Source organism: Meles meles, chromosome 5 (assembly GCF_922984935.1).
Source record: "Meles meles chromosome 5, mMelMel3.1 paternal haplotype, whole genome shotgun sequence".
NCBI lineage: Eukaryota > Metazoa > Chordata > Mammalia > Carnivora > Mustelidae > Meles > Meles meles.
Window position 1 is genome coordinate 60,335,366 of NC_060070.1, and position 21,079 is coordinate 60,356,444.

Here is a 21,079-nt window from a genome sequence, read left to right on the forward strand (position 1 = left end):
TCAATAAACATTTACTAAATGCTTTAGCACAAGCCAGACACTATTCTGGTTGCTCTTGGGTTTTATCTAAAAAGAAAACAGAAATCCCAATGCTCATGGAATTTATAATCTAGTGGGAAGGGGGACCAGCTAATAAATAACACAAATAACTTATAAATGTTATAAGATATAACATGGGAGTGCCTGGGTGGCACAGTCAGTTAAGCATCCAACTCTTGGTTTCAGCTCAGCTCATGATCTCAGGGGCTTGAGATGGAGCCCTGCCTCAGGCTCTACGCTGAGCTCAGAGTCTGCTAAAGTTTCTCTCTCTCCCTCTGCTCCTCCCCACCACTCTCTCTCAAATAAATAAAGAAATCTTAAAAAAAAAGAAAAAATAAAAAAGAAGGAAAGATGTGCTGTAGAAAGAACAAGGCAGGGCAGAAAAAGAGAACCAAGAACGCCGGGGGACCCACTTTACTACACCCACTAGGAAGGCAACAATAAAACAGACAGATAATAACAAATACTGTCCAGCCTGTGGAGAAATTAGAACCCTCGTACACTGCTGGTGGGAATGTAAAATGGTGCAGATGCTGTGGAAAACAGTCTTGGCAGTTCCTCAAAATGTTAAACATTGAATTACCATATGACTCAGTAATTCCATTTCTATATGTATAACCAAGAGAAATTAAAATATGTCTGCACAAAGACTTGTACACAAATGTTCATAGCAGCATTATTCACAATATCCAAACCAGAACCAACTCAAATACATGTCCATCAATGGATGATAGATGGATAAATAAAATGCGATATATTCATAAATTGGAACATTATTTGACCATGAAAAGAAATTAAATATTGATGCATGTTACAATATGGATGCATGCGACAATAAGGGAACCTTAAAAACATCATGCTAAGTGAAAGAAGCCAGTCACAAATGGCCACATATTTCTTGTATGACTCCATTTACAGGAAACATGAAGAACAGGCCCACCTGTCAAGACAGAAAACAGAGGTCAGGGGAAGGGGGTACTGACAGCCTGAGGGGGTTTCTTTTTAGGCTGATGAAAATGTTTAAAATTAATTATGGTGCTAGTGGCATAGTTCATAAATATTACTAAAACCCACTGAATTGCATATGTAAAATGGGTAAATTGTATGGCATATGAATTATATCTCAAAAAAAGCTGTTAAAGAATGAATTCCGGGGGAGAGGAGAGAGTCAGCATAGAGACAAAAGGCAGACCTCATTGAGAAGCTAGCATTTAAACATGGACTTCCTTGAAGGAGATGATGTTGCTGGTTAACCAGAAAGAAACCTGGAGGAAGAGCCCTCTTTCAAAGCACGGGAGGGCCTAACAAAACTCATCCAAGATAGGAGATAGCCTTGATGATCCTGTACCTCTTAAACTGAATTTGCTGTTTAAGATCTTTTTTTAAAAAAATTCTTTAGACTCAGATTGTTTCACTGGCAAATTCTATCAAACATCTAAAGAAATAACACCAATTCTACACAATCTTTTCAAAGAATAGAATGAACTCATTCTATGAGGTCAGCACAACATCCTGATACCAAAAACCAAAAATAGTACAAGAAAAGTAAACTACAGATGAATATCACAAATCCTCCACAAAATATTATCAAATAAAATCCAGCAACATAGGAAAGAATAATATACTACAACTCAATGGGATTTACCCCAGGGATGCAAAACTGATTCAATTATTCAAAAATCTATCAATGTAATCTATCATATTAAGTGGTCGCAAAGAAGAAAGACCATATGGTCATATCAACTGATGCAGAAAGAGTATTTGAGATTTTCAACATTGTTCATAATAAATACTCCCAGAGAATCAGGAATAAAAGGGAACCTGCTCAACTTGATAAAGCACATCTGTAAAAAAAACCTTCAGCTAACACCATACTTGATGAAAGCTTCCCCCTAAGAATGGGAAAAAGACAAGGATGTCCCATTCACCATCCCTACTTATTATTATACTGGAAGTCCTAGCCAGGCAAGAAAAGATATAGAAGACATACATATTGAAAGGCAGAAATGAAATCGTGCCTAATCACAGATGATAGAATCATCTACACAGAAAATCCTAAGGAATCTTTACTAGAGCTAATAAGTAGTAAGGTATTGTATTTCTGTAAACCAGTACTGAATAATTGGAAATGGAATTTTAAAAAATATATATATTTGTAATAATTCTTAAAAACACAGAAAAGGAAAGAAATACTTAGGTATTAACCTAATACTGTTTTCCAAACACTTCAAAATGCTAATGCAAGAAATAAAAGAGCTAATTAAATGAAGAGACATACCAGTTCACATACTGGGAAAGTCAACATAGTGAAGTTATCAATTCTACACAAATTGAATATAGATTTAATGTAATTCCAATGAAAATCCCAGCAGGAAATTTTTGAGAATATAGGCAATCTGATGCCAAAATTTGTGTGAAAAGGCAAAGAAACTAGTTAAAATAATTTTTTAAAAGGAAGAATGAAGTTGGAAATATAGTATCTAATTTTCAGACTTACTATAATAATCAAGACCGAATGATATTGGTGAAGGAATAGACACACAGATTAGGAGAACAGAATAGTGAGTCCAGAAATAAACCTACATAAATGTGAGTCTTAGTTTTTGACAAAGACCATGTGGCCAATTAACTTTTGGCAAAGACACAAAGGCAATTCAATGGAGAAAGGATAGTCTTTTCAACAAATGCTCTTGAAAATTCCTACAAATGATATAAAAAACATGATCCTGAAGGAAATAAGTAATAAACTGTATTTCCTCAAAATTAAGACTTTTGCTCTGTAACAGACACTGTTAAAGAATGAAAAAATAAGCTACGGTGTGGTAGAAAATATCTTTAGTAACATATCTGATTTCTCAAAACTCAACATTAAGAAGAGAAATAGCTCAATAAAATTGGCCAGAAGACTTGAATAAATATTTATCAAAGTACATGGAAGAAAAATATGGTAATTCATTTTCAAAATGATACAAAGATGATTAAATGGGGAAAGGATATTTGCAACAAATGATATTAAAATATGTAACAATATGTAAAATATGTAAAAACAAACCTAGACCTAAACCTTATACCTTACATAAAAATTAGCCCATAAATGATTGTAGATCTAAAGGTAAAATATAAAACTATAAAACTTTTAGCAGAAAACACAGAAGAAATTCTTTATGATCTGAAGTTAGGTGAACAGACACAACACAAAAAGTATGATCTATAAAGAATAACTAATAAGCTGACCTTTATCAAAATTATTAATTTTTGTTTTACAAAAGAGATTAAGATAATAAAAAGACAAACTACAGATGGTGAGAAAATATTTGCAATCACATATCCAACAAAGAACTTATATCCAGAATATATAAAGAACTCTCAAAATTTAATAGTAAGAAAACCAATAACTCAATTACAAAACAGGCAAAAGACCTGAACAGAACATTCACCAAAGAGGATATACAGATGGCAGAAATGTACATGAAAAATAGCTGAACGTCACGACCCTTACGGAAATGCAGTTTAAAATTCGGATAAAATACTACTACATACCTACTAGAATGGCAAAAATAATAAAGATAGCACAACTGTGCTCACAGCAGCATTATTCACAACAACCAAGAGGTGGAAGGAACTCAAATGTCCATTGACAGATGAATGGGTAAACAAAATGTGGCATATACATACAATAAAATACTGTACAATCATAAAAAGAAAGGAAATGCTGACACATGCTTCAACATGAATAAAACTTGAGGATATTTTATGCTGAGTGAAATAAACCAGTCCTAATAGGATAACTACTGTATGACCCCGTTTATATGACATATACTAAAGCAGTCACCTTCATACACATAGGAAGTAGAATGGTGATTACCAGGAGGTGGGGAGCGGGTAGTGAGGAGTTGATCAATAGGTACAGAGTCTCGGTTCTATAAGATGAAAAAGTTCTGGAGATCTGTTCTACTACACTGTAAATAAGCTTTACATTTCTGAACTTGACATGTAAAAATGGTTTAGACAGTACATTTTATGATAGGTCTTTTGACCACAATAAAAAATAATAATGACAATATCAAGTGCTGGCAAGGATATGGACCAATTGGGACCTTCCTACATTGCTAGTAAGGAATACAAAACTCTGGAAAATAGTCTGTGGCAGTTATTTATAAAGTTAAACATGCATTTAGTGTATGACTCAAAAATCTCACTCCTACATATTTTCCCTAGAGAAATGAAAACTTTTGTTCACACAAAGGCCTTTATGTGAATATTTATAGCACCTCTATTCATAATCACCCCGAACTAGAAACAATCTACGTCCTTCAACAGGTGAATGGACAAATGAACAGGTTACATGCACAGCATGGAATACTACCCAAAAACAGAAACGAGAGACTCATACATGCAATATCCCAGATGACTCTCAAAGGTGAAATGGCGAGTGAAGAAAGCCAGTTTCATAACATTTTATTTATTTTTTTCTTGTTTCTTTTTTTTTTCTTAATTTATTTTTTTCAGTGTAACAGTATTCATTGTTTTTGCACAACACCCAGTGCTCCATGCAATACATGCCCTCCCTATTACCCACCACCTGTTCCCCCGACCCTTCAAAACCCTCCGGTTGTTTTTCAGAGTCCATAGTCTCTTATGGTTCGCCTCCCCTTCCAATTTTTTTTTTTTAATAAACATATAATGTATTTTTATCCCCAGGGGTACAGGTCTGTGAATCGCCAGGTTTATACACTTCACAGCACTCACGATAGCACATACCCTCCCCAATGTCCATAACCCCCTCCCCCTCTCCCAACCCCACCTCCCCCCAGCAACCCCCAGTTTGTTTTGTGAGATTAAGAGTCATTTATGGTTTGTCTTCCTCCCAATCCCATCTTGTTTCATTTATTTTTCTCCCATCCCCCTAACCCCCCATCTTGCATCTCCATATGATCATATCATATCAGGGAGATCATATGATAGTTGTCTTTCTCCGATTGACTTATTTCACTAAGCATGATACCCTCTAGTTCCATCCATGTCATCGCAAATGGCAAGATTTCATTTCTTTTGATGGCTGCATAGTATTCTATTGTGTACATATACCACATCTTCTTTATCCATTCATCTGTTGATGGACATCTAGGTTCTTTCCATAGTTTGGCTATTTTAGACATTGCTGCTATAAACATTCGGGTACACGTGCCCCTTCGGATCACTGCGTTTGTATCTTTAGGGTAAATACCCAGTAGTGCAATTGCTGGGTCACAGGGTAGTTCTATTTTCAACATTTTGAGGAACCTCCATGCTGTTTTCCAGAGTGGTTGCACCAGCTTGCATTCCCACCAACAGTGTAGGAGGGTTCTCCTTTCTCCGCATCCTCGCCAGCATCTGTCATTTCCTGACTTGTTAATTTTAGCCATTCTGACTGGTGTGAGGTGATATCTCATTGTGGTTTTGATTTGTATTTCCCTGATGCTGAGTGACGTGGAGCACTTTTTCATGTGTCTGTTGGCCATCTGGATGTCTTCTTTGCAGAAATGTCTGTTCACGTCCTCTGCGCATTTCTTGATTGGATTGTTTGTTCTTTGGGCGTTGAGTTTGCTAAGTTCCTTATAAATTTTGGATACTAGCCCTTTATCTGATATGTCGTTTGCAAATATCTTCTCCCATTCTGTCAGTTGTCTTTTGGTTTTGTTAACTGTTTCCTTTGCTGTGCAAAAGCTTTTGATCTTGATCAAGTCCCAGTAGTTCATTTTTGCCCTTGCTTCCCTTGCCTTTGCCGATGTTCCTAGGACGATGTTGCTGTGGCTGAGGTCAAAGAGGTTTCTGCCTGCATTCTCCTCAAGGATTTTGATGGATTCCTTTCTCACATTGAGGTCCTTCATCCATTTGGAGTCTATTTTCGTGTGTGGTGTAAGGAAGTGGTCCAATTTCATTTTTCTGCATGTGGCTGTCCAATTTTCCCAGCACCATTTATTGAAGAGGCTGTCTTTTTTCCATTGGACATTCTTTCCTGCTTTGTCGAAGATGAGTTGACCATACAGTTGAGGGTCGATTTCTGGGCACTCTATTCTGTTCCATTGATCTATGTGTCTGTTTTTGTGCCAGTACCATGCTGTCTTGATGATGACAGCTTCAAAACATTTTATACTGAGTATTTCAATTTTTATGATGTCCTTGAAACAACAAATGATAGTGAAGAACAGAGCAGTGGTTGCCAGAAGTTAGGAGCTGGGGGCGGTGGTGGAGGGGAGGGAGGGTATGACTGTGAAAGGATGGGGCTGGAGGACTGGGCAAGGATGGATTGGGATGTATCCTGATAATGGTGGTAGTTACACAAAACATACATATATTAAAATTCACAGAACTACACACACACACGCACACACACACATACGCACACACACACACACACACACTCTCTCTCTCTCTCTCTCTCTCTCCTCAAAGTAAAAAATACCAGAGTGGTGAATGACCAAGAAATGACCTCTTTTGGAAAGTCATGATCACAAAGGTAGTAATAGAGAACTAGTTAGTAGTTCCTTTGTGTATCTGCCTCCAATCTTAGCCAAACACAACTCCTACTTCTAAGAAAATCTCAGGTGTCCAGCATCAGGGTTGTCAGGAAAGGCAGCTATATTTTTTTGTGGACTATACAGGCTCATTGACCCATGGTCAAAAAGAGAGAGAAGGCAGAGAAAAGTTTTGGAAAAATCAAAAACCTATTTGTGTTTTCTGAAAGGGCTAAGGTTTGATACAGCAAGCACAGACCAGTGTTCACTGAAAAGCTTCATTCGTAGATCTCCACTTTGCTGGGGGAAGTTTACAGGCAATGTTTCCAAGGAGCTACCAAGAATAGCCACGGGTAACCTGGAGGCTATGAGGTCTGGACTGTGCAAAAACCATTCCGGTGATCTCTCAGCTGTGACCTTTGCTCTTCTTCCTCAGAGAGGAGCCACCAATAGGTGAGCTATAAACAGAAACTAGCTTTCCCCCTCAACATGAAGGTAAAAGGAGTCAGGGAACATCTCTCTTTGCTCTGATCTGGAAAAGGTACTAGATAACTAGAAGGAATGGAAAAAAAATGGTAGTTAAGGAAGGCACAAAGAGAAATGTTTTGGAGAAAGAAAAGAGGAATCAAAACTGTAGTTAAGAGGTTGACAGGAGAAAAATGGGGAACCCAGAGATGGAAAGGCTGATATGCGATATGGATCTGGATGGAGCTGGGTAGCAGGAAAGAGACAGCTGAGAAGAATGGTACACCAGAGACACTGAAGGTTCACAAGCCTCGAAACTTCCCCCTTTGTTAACTACTGTATCCTTGGAGCACAGGAGAGTGTGTAGGCTCACAGGAGGAGGCCAGTGAGTACGTGCTGTGTGAATGAATGAACAAGGCAGGCTCAGCAGAGCCCGCAGGAAGAGTCACACGGTGCTCGCCCAGGAGCTTTGACTGATGTGCGAGCTCAAGATGACGCCTCACTCAGGCCAGGGTAACTCCTCAGAAGGAACGCTGTCCTCTCATAGTGTGTTTCTCAGGATGCGAAGCAGGCCATGCCTAGACTCCTCAAACCCCTACTCTACTGACTTTTAACAACAGGAATAATTGTCTTCCCCAGAAACAATCGGACACAGCCCATCCAGTCAGAAGTTCTAAGGAGGAAACAGAAAGGTGTGGATGGCCGGGGATGGTTTTTTAATCTGGCTGAAATCATGACATACAAAGACTGGACAACCCAAGTGAGTAGCTGTTGGAACTGATGGTGTCCAATCAAGGTCTGGTTTCCGAGACCAGAACATCTGTACAGTAATACCCATTCCATGGAAAAAGGGGTGATATGCCAGGTGGAGACTGGATTGGCCTAGTGAAGAGAACCTTAAAGCTGAATTAGAGAGGGAAGAAAACACTCAGATAATGGTCTAAAATCAGGTCCCATGGAAGACAGTCTCACAGACAGAAAACACAGCAGCAGAGATTTCTGGGCTTTTAGAGAAAACAGCATCCCAGAAATGTGGGCACAATATGAAGGGGTGCAGAGGCCAGTCTCCTCCACAAAGGAGATCTGAGGTCTCAACCAAGAAAATAACTCTTTGAGATGTGTTGGGACAGGATTCCTGATAACTTGAAAGAGAGAGATCTGGTCCAAGGGGGAGGTCTAATGTCAGAAGGGAGCTCACCCAGCTATACCCTGTCAGGGAAACACACACGACTGAGGGTGACATATGTTGGAGATGATGTAGAAGTGGGTACACGGAAAGGACATACAGCGCATTGTCAGAAGGGGCAAATGGATCACCCAGCTTGGAGGATTCGGCTGGGTGATACTTTATTCCTACTGACAAATTCTTATCATTTTAGTAACAAGATATAGTCCTATTGTGGATGCAATTCTAAATATTTTATATATATATATATATATTTTTAAGTGTAATCATAAGAATTTGGGGGGAAGTCACAGTGTTACCTTGGCATTAAAATGGCCAAGAAAGGGGACACAGAGCCTGTGGGCTCTGTGAGAGCAGGTGCCTCATCAGGCTTGTTCATTGCTGTGTCCTCAGAACATAGTGCGTTGGGCCTGGTATTCAACAAAAATGTACTGAATAATCTAGACAATTTAATATGGCCCCATGGTGAGAAACTCCAAACTGAAAACACATCAAGGGGATGAAAGAATTTTATAAAAAGATGGAAGGACCATCACATAACACTGTGATTTGGAGATATGTATAAATATATATATATATATATATATATATATATATATATATATATATATATTAGTGCCAGGGGATAGCTAGAAAAATTGGAGAGAGTTTGTTGTGGGTCGGTGTAAAAGAAAACTTCCCCAATAATTAGAGTGAGAAAGCAGGAGCTCAGGGGCGCCTGGGTGGCTCAGTGGGTTAAAGCCTCTGCCTTCAGCTCAGGTCATGAACCCAGGGTCCTGGGATCGAGCCCAGCATCGGGCTCTCTGCTCAGCAGGGCGCCTGCTCCCCCCCCCCCACCTCTCTCTCTGCCTGCCTCTCTGCCTACTTGTGATCTCTCTCTGTCAAATAAATAAATAAAATCTTTAAAAAAAAAAAAAGAAAGAAAGCAGGAGCTCAGAAGTTGAATGATTACATGTTGTCAGATTTGGGGGAGATAGAGACATTGTGCCTTGGGGACAGACCTAGATGAAAAGTAAGGTACTTCACAGTCCTCAAATTCTCAGCTTTAATCGAAAATTCAGAAGATATTTCCCTAGAGTTTTAGTAAGTAGTGTTCAGCTGTATATGAACACGTCTTAATAGTGCCCAGCTTCAGGTGTACTGTGGACCAAACTGAATTTTTTAAATTAATCTGGGAACATACTTGTTATTCCAAGTAATCTAACAAACCAGTACAGCGGACACCACTAAATGTGAGTTAGGGACTGTTTACCCACAGAGGCGATCATACATTATTGTTTCAGTTTATAAAAGCATTCTCTGCAGGACTGATATTAAGATCTACCCAAAAAACACTAACATATGAGGGATTCTAAACTCAGACTCCATGAAGCTGGATTTCTGACGCCCTGTCAAAATCTGGCTCCTAAATTCTAACTTAAGAAAGGAAGCCGTAACAAAACATTTCTATTACAGAGTTAAATCCTTCTTGGATTCCTGCTTCTCTCCTACAATTGTAGAGTGAAATGACATGATCTGTTAGGAGCCATGTGCCAGCAACAGATATCAAGGTTAACAACCAGGAGGTTAGTGGGTTAAAGCCTCTGCCTTCGGCTCAGGTCATGATCCCAGGGTCCTGGGATCGAGCCCCGCATCGGGCTCTCTGCTTGGCTGGGAGCCTGGTTCCTCCTCTCTCTCTCTCTGCCTGCCTCTCTGCCTACTTGTAATCTCTATCTGTCAAATAAATAAATCTTTAAAAAAAAAAAAAAGATTGGATACAAGTTTATAAGGAACTGCACTCAGTATATTGACACCATTGTTAGACAGAAGGAAATCCATGCTCTAACACATATGATTACCTAATGGGATTTCCTTGAGTGCTTTTCTTTCCTTCCCACCTCTGTTCAAATGCTGTTTTTCTAGTAAAGTTTCTCTGACCACTGCATCTTAAACTGTAACTTACCCACATTCCCTAGTCCTTGCTTTATGTTTTTCTTCCCATTTTCTAACTCTGGGGATTTGCTTTCTGCATCCTATCCCTACTAGAATATAAGCCCCATAGGGGAAGGCAGTATTGTCTCTTTTGTTCCCTGCTGTATCACTAGAGTCTATAACAGTGCCTGACACACAGTAGATGTGGATGCTCACTAACATCTGTTGAGAAGACAATGAGTGTTGTCTAATGTATAAGCAAGGAGCCCTATGCGGATCTGGTTGTGCTATGTGGTCTTTGGCTGATTGTGTAACTTCCTTCTGCTACAGTGAATTGGGAAAGGGAGAGATTCTCTTCCCTTCCTCCAAGACGGTGCTAGGGTGAATGATACACGAAAGTACTTCCATTTTCTTAGTGGAAAAAGATAGATGAAATAAAAATGCTATTGTTTATTATGCCATCAGATAAGTCCTTAACAAATATCCCCCTATGCAAATCTTCTAACTCTGCCCTACTTTCTAGATATAGAAAATAATCCCCTGAGTGAAATAATTCAAGCAGAGAGAGTCAAGTATCATTTGGTTTCACTTATTTGTGGAGCATAACAAATGACATGGAGGACATTGGGAGATGGAGAGGAGAAGGAAGTTGAGGGAAATTGGAAGGGGAGGCGAGCCATAAGAGACTATGGACTCTGAAAAACAACCTGAGGGTTTTGAAGGGTCGGGGGAACAGGTGGTGGGTAATAGGGAGGGCACGTATTGCATGGAGCACTGGGTGTTGTGCAAAAACAATGACTACTGTTATGCTGAAAAAATAAATAAATTAATTAAAAAATAAGATGGAAAAAAAAAAAAAAGAAAATAATCCCAAGCAGTAACATTAGGCCTTTATGGTTACAGAGAAGACAATCTTTAATAGGACCAAACATAAGGGTTTAATAGGACCAAACAAGGGTTGACCCTTGTCAAACCATTTTTCTATGCACACGCTGCTAAAATTAGGCAAGTAAGTAGAACCAAAATTATTCTTCAGACCAAATCCTTCTCACAACAAAAACTCTAGTATATGAAGCAAACCCACAGAGTAGAATCACCTTGCATGGATCAATCCTTACTGATCCGGGTATGGATTTATCTTCTAGAGATACAACATAGTGTAATGGTCAAAAGTAGTGGCTTGGCACCACACTGCTTGGGTTCAGATACCATCTTTGCCTCCTACCAGGTATGCCTCCTCCGGCAAGTCATTTGAATTTTCCGACCTTAGAGTCCTCATCAGTAAAACTGGGATAATAGTAGCACTGAAACTTCATGATCTTTGAAGATTAAATGAGATAATGTGAATAAAGTTCTTGGAGTAGAACTTGGTATATGATAGCATTCAGTAAAAATTAGACATTATGATGATTAGGGAACGCAGAGTACCAGTAAATTAAAGTTTTTACCAGAGGACTCCCTACAGATCACTCTGATTCTTAGAATGCTGATAACTTGCAACAATGTTATCTAAAAATCTAGGCAGGCATTCCTTCTGCATTACTAACAACACAAATAAAAAAGTCATGATTATAATGAAGATACATGTCTTTATTTAGGAGTGTAACTTACTTTTAAAACAAGGGCAAAAGATAGGAAAGAGAAATTTTCCCTAATTATTTACTGGCTTCTGGATAGTTGTACATGATTGCAATTGTGAGTATATATTTTTGATTAGTATTTTAATTTACTATCTTTCTCTTTCCCATTATGAGTTTTCAATCTTCAATTTCTTTTACAAAGTCCTAAAGCACCTAGTGATGTATATTTAGTTATAGTGGATATTCGATAAATAAGAAATTCAAGGCACATTTAAGAGTATACATCTGGGGTGGGGGATGCCTGGGTGGCTCAGTCAGTTAAAGGTCCAACTCTTGATTTTGGCTCAGGTCATGATCTCAGCATCCTGAGATCGAGCCCATCTTCAGAATCTGTGCTGGGTGTGGAGCCTGCTTAAAGATTCTCACTCTCTCCCTCTGCCTCTCCACCCCTTCCCCCAAGCTCATGCTTGCATGTCCTCTCTCTCTCTCTCTCTCTCTCTCTGTCTCTAAAAAAAGAAGTACATACCAGGTATAAATTATTATATAAAGCACCTAAAGTTGGGCAAAAGTGAATGAGATAGTCTCTGACCTTCAATATTTTACACAGCAAACTGTAAGCAGACACATAAATAAAAAAGTCAAAGCATACATATCTTAAGAGAATTATAAGCAAAGGAGAGGAGTTCCTACTCAGTTGATACAGAACCAAGGGTAAGAATATCTCAGGAAGATCTCAGTCAGTCAAGGATTTGCTTTTGCCTCAGGTCATGATCTCAGGGTCCTGAGACTGTGCCTGCCTTAGGTGCCCTGCTCAGCAGAGAGTCTGCTTCTCCCTCTCACTCTGTCTCCTCCCACCCCTGCTCATGCTCTCTCTCTCTTTCAAATAAATAAATAAAATCTCAAAAAAAAAAAAAAGAGTATCTTCATGGAAAGGGTGTCTATGGCTCAGTCAGTTGGGCATCCAATTCTTGATCTCAGCTCAAGTCTTGATCTCAAGGTCATGAGTTCAAGATCCATGTTGGGCTCCATACTGGGCATGGAGCCTACTTTAAAAAAAAGAATATCTTTGGGAAAGAAGAGATATGTCATGACCCTTTCGCGGGTCATGTCATACACCGGGTATCTTCCCAAGTGTAGCTGTGAGAAGAAGGTACTCAGAGCAAGAAGAAAGAAGAAAGGAAGAAAGGCTTGGGCATAAGAAGGCTTAGGGACATGCTCAGTAAGTACTGACCCTGTGTGACTAAAATCCAATGTAAGTGACTGAAAAAAATGAAAATAAAGGTAAGTTTGGGTTACACTGAGGAGAGCTTAAGAGTCTGCAATTCACTTAGGAAACAATGTAGAGTCAGCCACACTTTAAGCAAGAACTGACAGGACCAAAGTTCCACTTAGGAGATTCCCTCATGGTGGTATCCAAGATGTGCTAGAGAAGAGAGGGTAGAGAAGGGTAGTTTGCCTACCTGTTTCTCCAAATGCACAACAGTTCTTTTCCTTTCTGGTCATCCAGCTCTTGGGCTGTGCCATTCTAGCAACAGGAGCTCCAGTACTTGAGGTTTGGAGTCTGAGGAGACCACTCCCTCAAAACCATCCCTGTGTTCCACTTTATACAGCAAGTTTCTGTCCTGAATCCTTCGGTAACTTCCTGTCCTAGTTACCAGCTCTATTCTCTGGTTCCATTAAAAAAAATAAAAAAAGTATGGGGGCTCTGTTTGAGTCTTTTTGATTCCTACACCAGGCACCATCTGCCCATGAGTACTACCACCTAAGTAATTTAGAACACCCTGGCTCCTAAAGGCCCATCTGGATTTCCCACTCTCATTTACCTGGATGCTCTCCTAATCTAACCTATGGGGTAAAACACAAGCCATTCTCGTGTGAAATACCCATTGTTCTATCTGCCTGGCCTGAGACTTAGAAAGTTGTCATCTTAGTTACTATGGGGTTCCTGAAGGCCTCTGGTATCCTGAATCTTCACTGTCAGCCTCACCAGCTAGATCAGGTTCCCCTGTGGGCAGATTTACTCCCAGAACCTCGCCTCTCCCCACCTTCTCCAGTGTTCTATAGCTTTCTACAGCTGGTTCGGCTCATACCTAAATATAACCAAGAGGCTACCTGCAATAATAAACTGGTAAGGATCAGATAATAGGGACTGAGATGAAAGGCTAATGTGGAGGCCCTGCACCAGGTGAAAACACATGAAAGGTTTTAGTAACTAATGGAATGTAGAAGACAGTAAGAGGCAAGGAAGAGTCAAAGAACTCCATGGTTCAAAATCTAGATGCCAAAGAAAGCCATGTCTGCAAAAGCATGGGTACCTGAGATTGGCAAGGGATCTGTTTTGCTTTGGAATGGATTTTGTACATAGTACTTTTCCACTCCCCCTTCCCTCACTCTGTGCTCATTCATCGCATCTGCCTCTCTAGAATGAAAGCTCCAAGAGTGCAGGAACCTTGCCCACTCACTCCCTCCAGAATACCAGACCCCAGAACAACACTTTCAGGAATACTTATATTCATTCACTTATGAAAGTCTCTGATTCCATTTTCTACTGAGCTCAGAACTGAACAAATGGAAAAACGGAAATTGGAAAAAACTAGTATGAATGGAGTGCTGTGGTCTGTTCCTGATTCCTGACATATAATTGGGTACATAGTAATCTCAATGAGTTATCTGCTTCTATAGGGGAAGAAACGAGGTTCGAAATTCCCAATTATTGATCAGTCTCATTTCTTTGTAAAAATACAAGTGAATCATATAACAACAGAACAAGAGCTAGGAAATCAATGGTTTTCAGTGCAGATATAGCTAGACCTTAGGAATGGATTTTTGAGTTAACACGCACTCCTTAGGCAGTGCTACCCATCAATGCTCTGGTAGATGGGCCTAGGTCTTAGGTGGAGACTTAGCCTGAGAAATGTGGGTACTAAGAAGAGACGGCATGATGAGGAAGAGCACAGTCAAAGAAAGGGAAGGGCTAAGACACATAGCAAACTCCCTTGAAGGTTTAGGGAAGAGGAGAATGGGTTGAGAGGAAACAAAAGGCAGAAAGAAAAGTCAAAGACAACCAAGATAATGACATCTTTTACAGATTTCTTTCTTTCTTTATTTGGCAGAGAGATAGAGAGCACAAGTAGGCAGAGTAGCAGGCAGAGGGAGAGGGAGAAGCAGGCTCTCTGCTGAGCAGGGAGCCTGATGTGGGACTCGATCCCAGGACCCTGGGATCATGACCTGAGCTGAAGGCAGCGGCTTAACCGAATGAGCCACCCAGGCGCCCCGATAAGGACATCTTTTGTCAATCAAGGAAAGACTAACCAGTGATGGCAAATGCTGCAGAGGTTGGGATGGATGAAAATGAGAGAGTGACATGGAATTTCCTGATTGGGAGGCTTGGAATGTCATCAGTGGAGTGCGGGACACAAGAGCAGATGGCAGAGGGAAAGGAATGACCAAGTGAAGAGGATGTGGACAAAGTGACACAGGCTGGATTTTCACGACGTTTGGTCTGACGGCAATAGACTCTGCAGAAGTTGGAAGAACCACTGTGTTCAGATAGGGGATTTGTTTGTATTCTTAGCTTTTGGGAGACGGAAGCAAATTTAAAGATCCAGAGGGAGGAACTTCAGCCACAATACACACAGCACCCCTCCCCACAAAAAAAGAAAGAAAAAATACCCAGGAGGAATAATTATGTAGGAAAAGACGTGTAAATGACATTTTGAGTTCTAAATGCACAGAAGGGATGCAACTGAGAGCAAAGATGGGACCAGAGAAGGGCCCTCTGGCTCAGGAGATGAAGAATTAAGAAAAGATGCCCTGGGGGAAAGTCAATGGGAAGAAGACTGCTCTCCCGCCCTAGAACCCAACAGCCTGTGGACCAGCCTGCACAGAGTTGAAGAGACAGGCAACTTTTTCCTTTAAAACAAGGCCAGAGAGGGGCGCCTGGGGGTGGCTCAGTGGGTTAAAGCCTCTGCCTTCCTCTCAGGTCACGATCTCGGGGTCCTGGGATCAAGCCCTGCATCAGGCTCTCTGCTCTGCGGGGAGCCTGTTTCCTCCTCTCTCTGCCTGCCTCTCTGCCTAGTTGTGATTTCTCTCTGTCAAATAAATAAAATATTAAAAAAAAAAAAGAAAAAACAAGGCCAGAGAAATTGAAGTTGGGGCCTAGGCCCTGTCTCTCTTATAAGACAAGATGGACTTCCAAAATATAGTTGGTTCAAGGACAGGACACTTCTCTCTCTCTCTCTTTTTTTTCTTCGAAGATTTTTATCTTTAAGTAACCTCTACACCGAATGTGGAGCTTGAATTCACACCCAGAGATCAAGAGTCACATGTTCCACTGACCATGGCCCTTCTAAACTGCCACCGCCATGGGAAACATATGACTACAATGGCATCAATCAATCAGGGCTGCATTCTCTCTGTTATCAATCAAAAGAAAAAAAATTTCCTCAACAGAAACCCAGACTAGGAAAAGCAGTCTTAATCACTATGTGGCGGAATGCAGGAAGATTCATAGCCAAGTGGCTACAACACCAGGAATTTAGAAGGAAAACAAGATGGACTTGCCCTGGAAGAAATGCACCTTCTTTCAGATCTCAACACACTGTGGGATGTGCCTAAGGTGGACTTTATAGTGTGCCAGACAGCACATGACCTTGGTCATATCCAAACAACCACAGAATTCGCTGTTTGAGGCAATTTATTAAAGAACACCTTTCTCGGGGCACCTGGATGGCTCAGTGGGTTAACGCCTCTGCCTTCGGCTCAGGTCATGATCTCAGGGTCCTGGGATCGAGCCCGGCATCGGGCTCTCTGCTCAGCGGGGAGCCTGCTTCCCCCTCTCTCTCTGCCTACATGTGATCTCTCTCTCTGTCAAATAAATAAATAAAATCTTTAAAAAAAAAAAAAAAAAGAACACCTTCCTCTTGGTTATTTCCAAATGCATCAGTTTTCCTCCAGACATGACATCTTTCCTCAATGTAAATAAAACATCTGTTACACGTTTTGTGCCTCCCTTTATTTCAGGATTCACTGATACACTCCATAAAGCTCGGCAGAAATCTAAGCCTTAAAATAAGCATATATATAAAGTAACAACAAAATATTTTATGATGGGACACTTGATAACATCTTAAGAAATTCAAGTACAACATTAATATGGGCTTAGAAAGAAAGACACAGTTGCAGCAGATAAATTCACAAAGAATTGTTAGCCCGTCTACTTGGCTTGTCTTTATTCTGTGATGTCACAATTTGGATGCAAAGAAAACAGACATCTAATAACTTTTCAGGTTATTAATGTAGTTTGGTAGTCTCTAGGAACTAGGGCTACAGAATCCACAAATAACTTTTTGGAGCCAACCTTATATAAAATCCTGTGTGAAACTGAAAAGAAAACAGAACAGAAAGATGGCTAGGCTTTCCTCAACAAATATGGGCTAACATAAAATAACACTTAAGGCTGTTTAAAAAGACTTTTCTAAAATATTCAGGGTTACACCCTCCTTACTGTTAAAATAATTAAAAAGAGATGACAAGGAAAAGTGAAGGAGAATTTCTTTGTGGCTATCTTTTCTTCAGCAGGGAGAGAGAAGTTAACATCCAAGATTCAAGTAAAGGGCAAGCTAAACAAAAGAGAAGACTTCCATCCTCCCTTCTCAGTATCTTCTTATTGGCACTGTCTGGAGCCCTACTCCCATCCTCGGTAGCCATGGTAACCCAAAGGACCAGATTCTCTCAACACTTAGGGAAATGTGAGAGGAGGACACTAAGAAGACCAGTTGTGGTTCCATTCACAACTGAAGAACAAGGGAGAACAAGATGTCCAGCCAGGGATTAGGAGTCAAGGACTGACAACAGAATCTGGAAATGAAAGCACCTTAGAATAACCTCATTCGACTCTGATCTGACTTGCTCAAGATCACGGGGTACCTTGATGGCAAAGACACTACAGAACCCAGATGTCCTTACTCACTCAGCACAGCACTCTGTCCACTTGCTATTGCTTTCTAATCCAAGAAACCAATTAGAAACTATAGAAAATGTAATAACCAATCTATTGTTATTTCCCCCTAAGCCAGATCTCTTTTATTTTCCCTATCTTTCATTACAGAAATTTTCCAATACGTCCACATAGAGAGGAGAGAATAATAACCCCCCTGTACCCATGACCAAGCTTAAGCAATCACCAACTTGTGGCCAATCTTCTTTCATCTACACTCACCCCACCTCCAGGATTTCGAAACAAATCCCAGATATGGTATCATTATTTCTTCTTTAAATATTACATGCTCAAAGAAGTTATACAGCAGCAAATGCATCACAGGCAATTTCGTTAGGAAGCTTTGGTGTCCCTATTCCATACCTATGTGGTATCTGAGGTATTTTCTATTTTATTTCACAGCTCTACAACTAAAGGCAACTCCTATGTTAGCACAGACCAGTAAAATATGCTCTGTGACCCTCTACATACACCGACAATATTAACCTTGGTGCAATGAGGAATTCTGATAAAGCGATTGTATTAGACAATATAAGCATGGAGAATGTTGAACTTATATCAAGAAATAAATGCTTTTCTACCTTAAAGGTAATACCACTGATACTTGTTTAACTTGGGCTTAATTCTGGCCTGAGATATAAAGCAAATTTCTTCCATGAGTCCACATGAAAGGTACTAAGTAATGTAATTCTTAAAGCTTAACAAATCCACAAAATAATAAAAAAAATTTTATACCAATAGTGTTCTGACTCCCTTAGGACAGAAACCATTTATTTGTCTTAAAGGTATGATGGAAATTTCAAATTTAACAATAAAACACAGGAACACTTTTCTTTCGAACAGCCATTTACATTTATTTTTCCCACAAAACAAACACATTAAAAAAAGACATTAAAATTTTTTTCTTAAATTAACAAATAGGATTGTGTTGCTGGAACTAAGTAGATAGATAATAGAGAGAGAGAGAGAGAGAGTGTGTGTGTGTGTGTGTGTGTGTGTGTGTGTGTGAATGGCTATTTCAGCTACAATGTTGACAAATAACATTTCCCCTTCTAATTTTCTATTACACCTTCTTTCACTTCCCCTCCCTCCATACTAGTTTTCTGCATGAAGTATATGTTTAAAAACAAGGGTATATTAGAAAGTCAGTGAGTGGGAAAGCAGGCAAATCAGAACTCTAAATTAAGTCTAATTTCATTTCAAATATGGCCTTTTTTCTGGGGGGAAAAAAGCCCTACAAGACACAATTTTTTATCTTTTAAAAAATGTAACAACTTATCTTCTAGTAAAGTTATGATATTCATACCTGCTGAGGTTTCTCTAAATTTGTCACTGGTCTTCTTTTTCCTCCATTTCCAAGGTTTAAAGATTTTGCCGATGGTGGAGAGTTTCCCCTTTCTCTTGAAGGGAGGTGTTTGTGAGCCTGCTGTTGGGCCATCTGAATTTGCTAGAGAAGCTTTGTCCAGTCCATCAACTGTATAAAGAAAAATAAAGTCAGAGAAAAGCTGTAATAAAAAGTTTGAAACGATGTCATGTTTCTTCCTGTACTTTAATAGCAAGCATGACCACTTTAATTGGAATCTCACGTAAAGCTTATTTTGTCCCACTTCCCAGCTGGTAGAACTCCCCTAATATTAAACAGTAAATCAATCAATCAGAAATTACAGTCCCCTTAGATAACCATTTTGGGAAAACAGAAAAGAAGCAAGAGACTTACATAATAGGTAGGGCCAGACAAACAGGGGTCTGTGAAACCCAGCTGAATCCATTGCAGCAACTACAACACTATTTTGTGAAGGACTAGAGCATTCTAAGTATTCCTGAAATAGGATGTTCCTCCAGAGGCTAGTATGGCATTCTTAGTAATGAATATTACAGTTACAGTGTAGTTAAAACCATGGTTTCTCCTTTGCAAAATTAAATTTCGTGCCAAGAAGCTAATTCTAACTTTCACAATGCTAAAACCATCTTTTGCTTCTATTGCAAAAGAAAATTTCAGCTTCCAATAAACCGATAATTTTCACTAACAATAAGAAATGCGTGGAAAATGTGGGTATTGTATGTGATAGAACATATCTTTAGGGCCTTAATCATCTTATTAATCAGAGAAAGGCCCAAAACCTTAAGTTGCCTTGCACTATGTCCAAAACAGAAGGTAGACAATGATGACTTACGTTATTCCTACTGTTAAATGGTAATGGCAAAAAACTGGAAGCAGCCCAGAATGGATAAACTGTGGTATTGTTCATGTAACGAAATAACTCAGCAATAATAACGATAACAACCCCCCAATACATACAACAACATGAATGCCTCTCAAAAATACTGTGCTGAAAAAAAAGCCAAGCACAACAAAATACAAATATATACCATGTGGTTGTATTTATATGAAGTTCTAAAGGAGTCAAAATGAATTTATGATAGTAACAAAAAAAGAAAATCAGAACAGTAGTTCTTCTTGAAATGTGATGGAAGTTAAGGTTAATTGAGAAGGGGCTTCAAGGGAACTTACTGGGGTGACTGAAATTATCCCAATAAGGGATGGATCATACAAAACTCATCAAATGATATTTTTGATATCATGCATTTTACTTTATATAAAATTCACCTTTAAAAAACCACAAATAGTGAACTCCAATTAACGATATGTATGCTGATGTGTTTAGGGGTGGAGTGTACTGATGTCCATCAAAAACAATTAATGGACAGATGGATGGAATGGGCAGATGGATAAATACAATAAAGTAAATAAAAACCATACTAAAAAAATGTAGCAAAACATTAAGTGTTGAATTTGGGGTGAAGCAAGATACGTGATGATTAACTATATAATTCTTTCATCTTGAAAAATTCCATAAGAAAATACTGGAAAAAACAAAACAAAGGCAGAACTGAATGGCAAGGACTTTTGCTTGCAGGAAAATGGAGTAGACTTACATTTTCCTATTCCTCCTCTTAAATCGAACTTTAAAACCTCAGATGTTATATATAAACAGAGCATAAGAAGACTCTGCAAAATGAAAAGAAAGTAGAACACCCTGAGACTTCAGGACCCAAGAAACAACATGAAGGTGAGATCCCAGGTTTTCTTTTTGTCTCACTTACACCAGACTTGTAGCTGAAAGGAGTCAGCAACCTGGAGACACTATGAGGCAAAGACCAAAAAAGCCACCACAAAAGCTGCTCTCCAGCCAAAACAGCAAGAAAGAGACAGCCTAGGAAAAAGGAAACCCTTTAGTCAATAACTGCTCTATTCCAGCCAGACACCACAGAAGAAATGATCACCGTGAATGCCAGCAAAGGATGAGTGGGGAGACTAGGTGTCTACCCTCATGAAGCTGTAACCAACTCCCCTGTCAGAGATGTCATGAAAGACCACGTAGGGAGTTGGGACTTTCATGTC

The 21,079-nt window shown here is 39.5% G+C and overlaps 1 protein-coding gene across 7 annotated transcripts in view; it reads right to left on the reverse strand.

Annotated features, from left to right (window-relative positions):
- The window catches only part of PHACTR2 (phosphatase and actin regulator 2), a 272,375-nt gene that overhangs the window by 79,705 nt on the left and 171,591 nt on the right, over nucleotides 1-21,079 (reverse strand). For all 7 annotated transcript variants that reach the window (XR_006818296.1, XM_046004726.1, XM_046004731.1 and 4 more), the window contains exon 2: nucleotides 18,983-19,150. Coding sequence is in view for 6 of the 7 variants with exons in the window: in XM_046004726.1 (XP_045860682.1) it covers nucleotides 18,983-19,150 (168 nt within the window). In the remaining variant the exon portion in view is untranslated. The remainder of the gene's footprint in view (nucleotides 1-18,982; nucleotides 19,151-21,079) is intronic.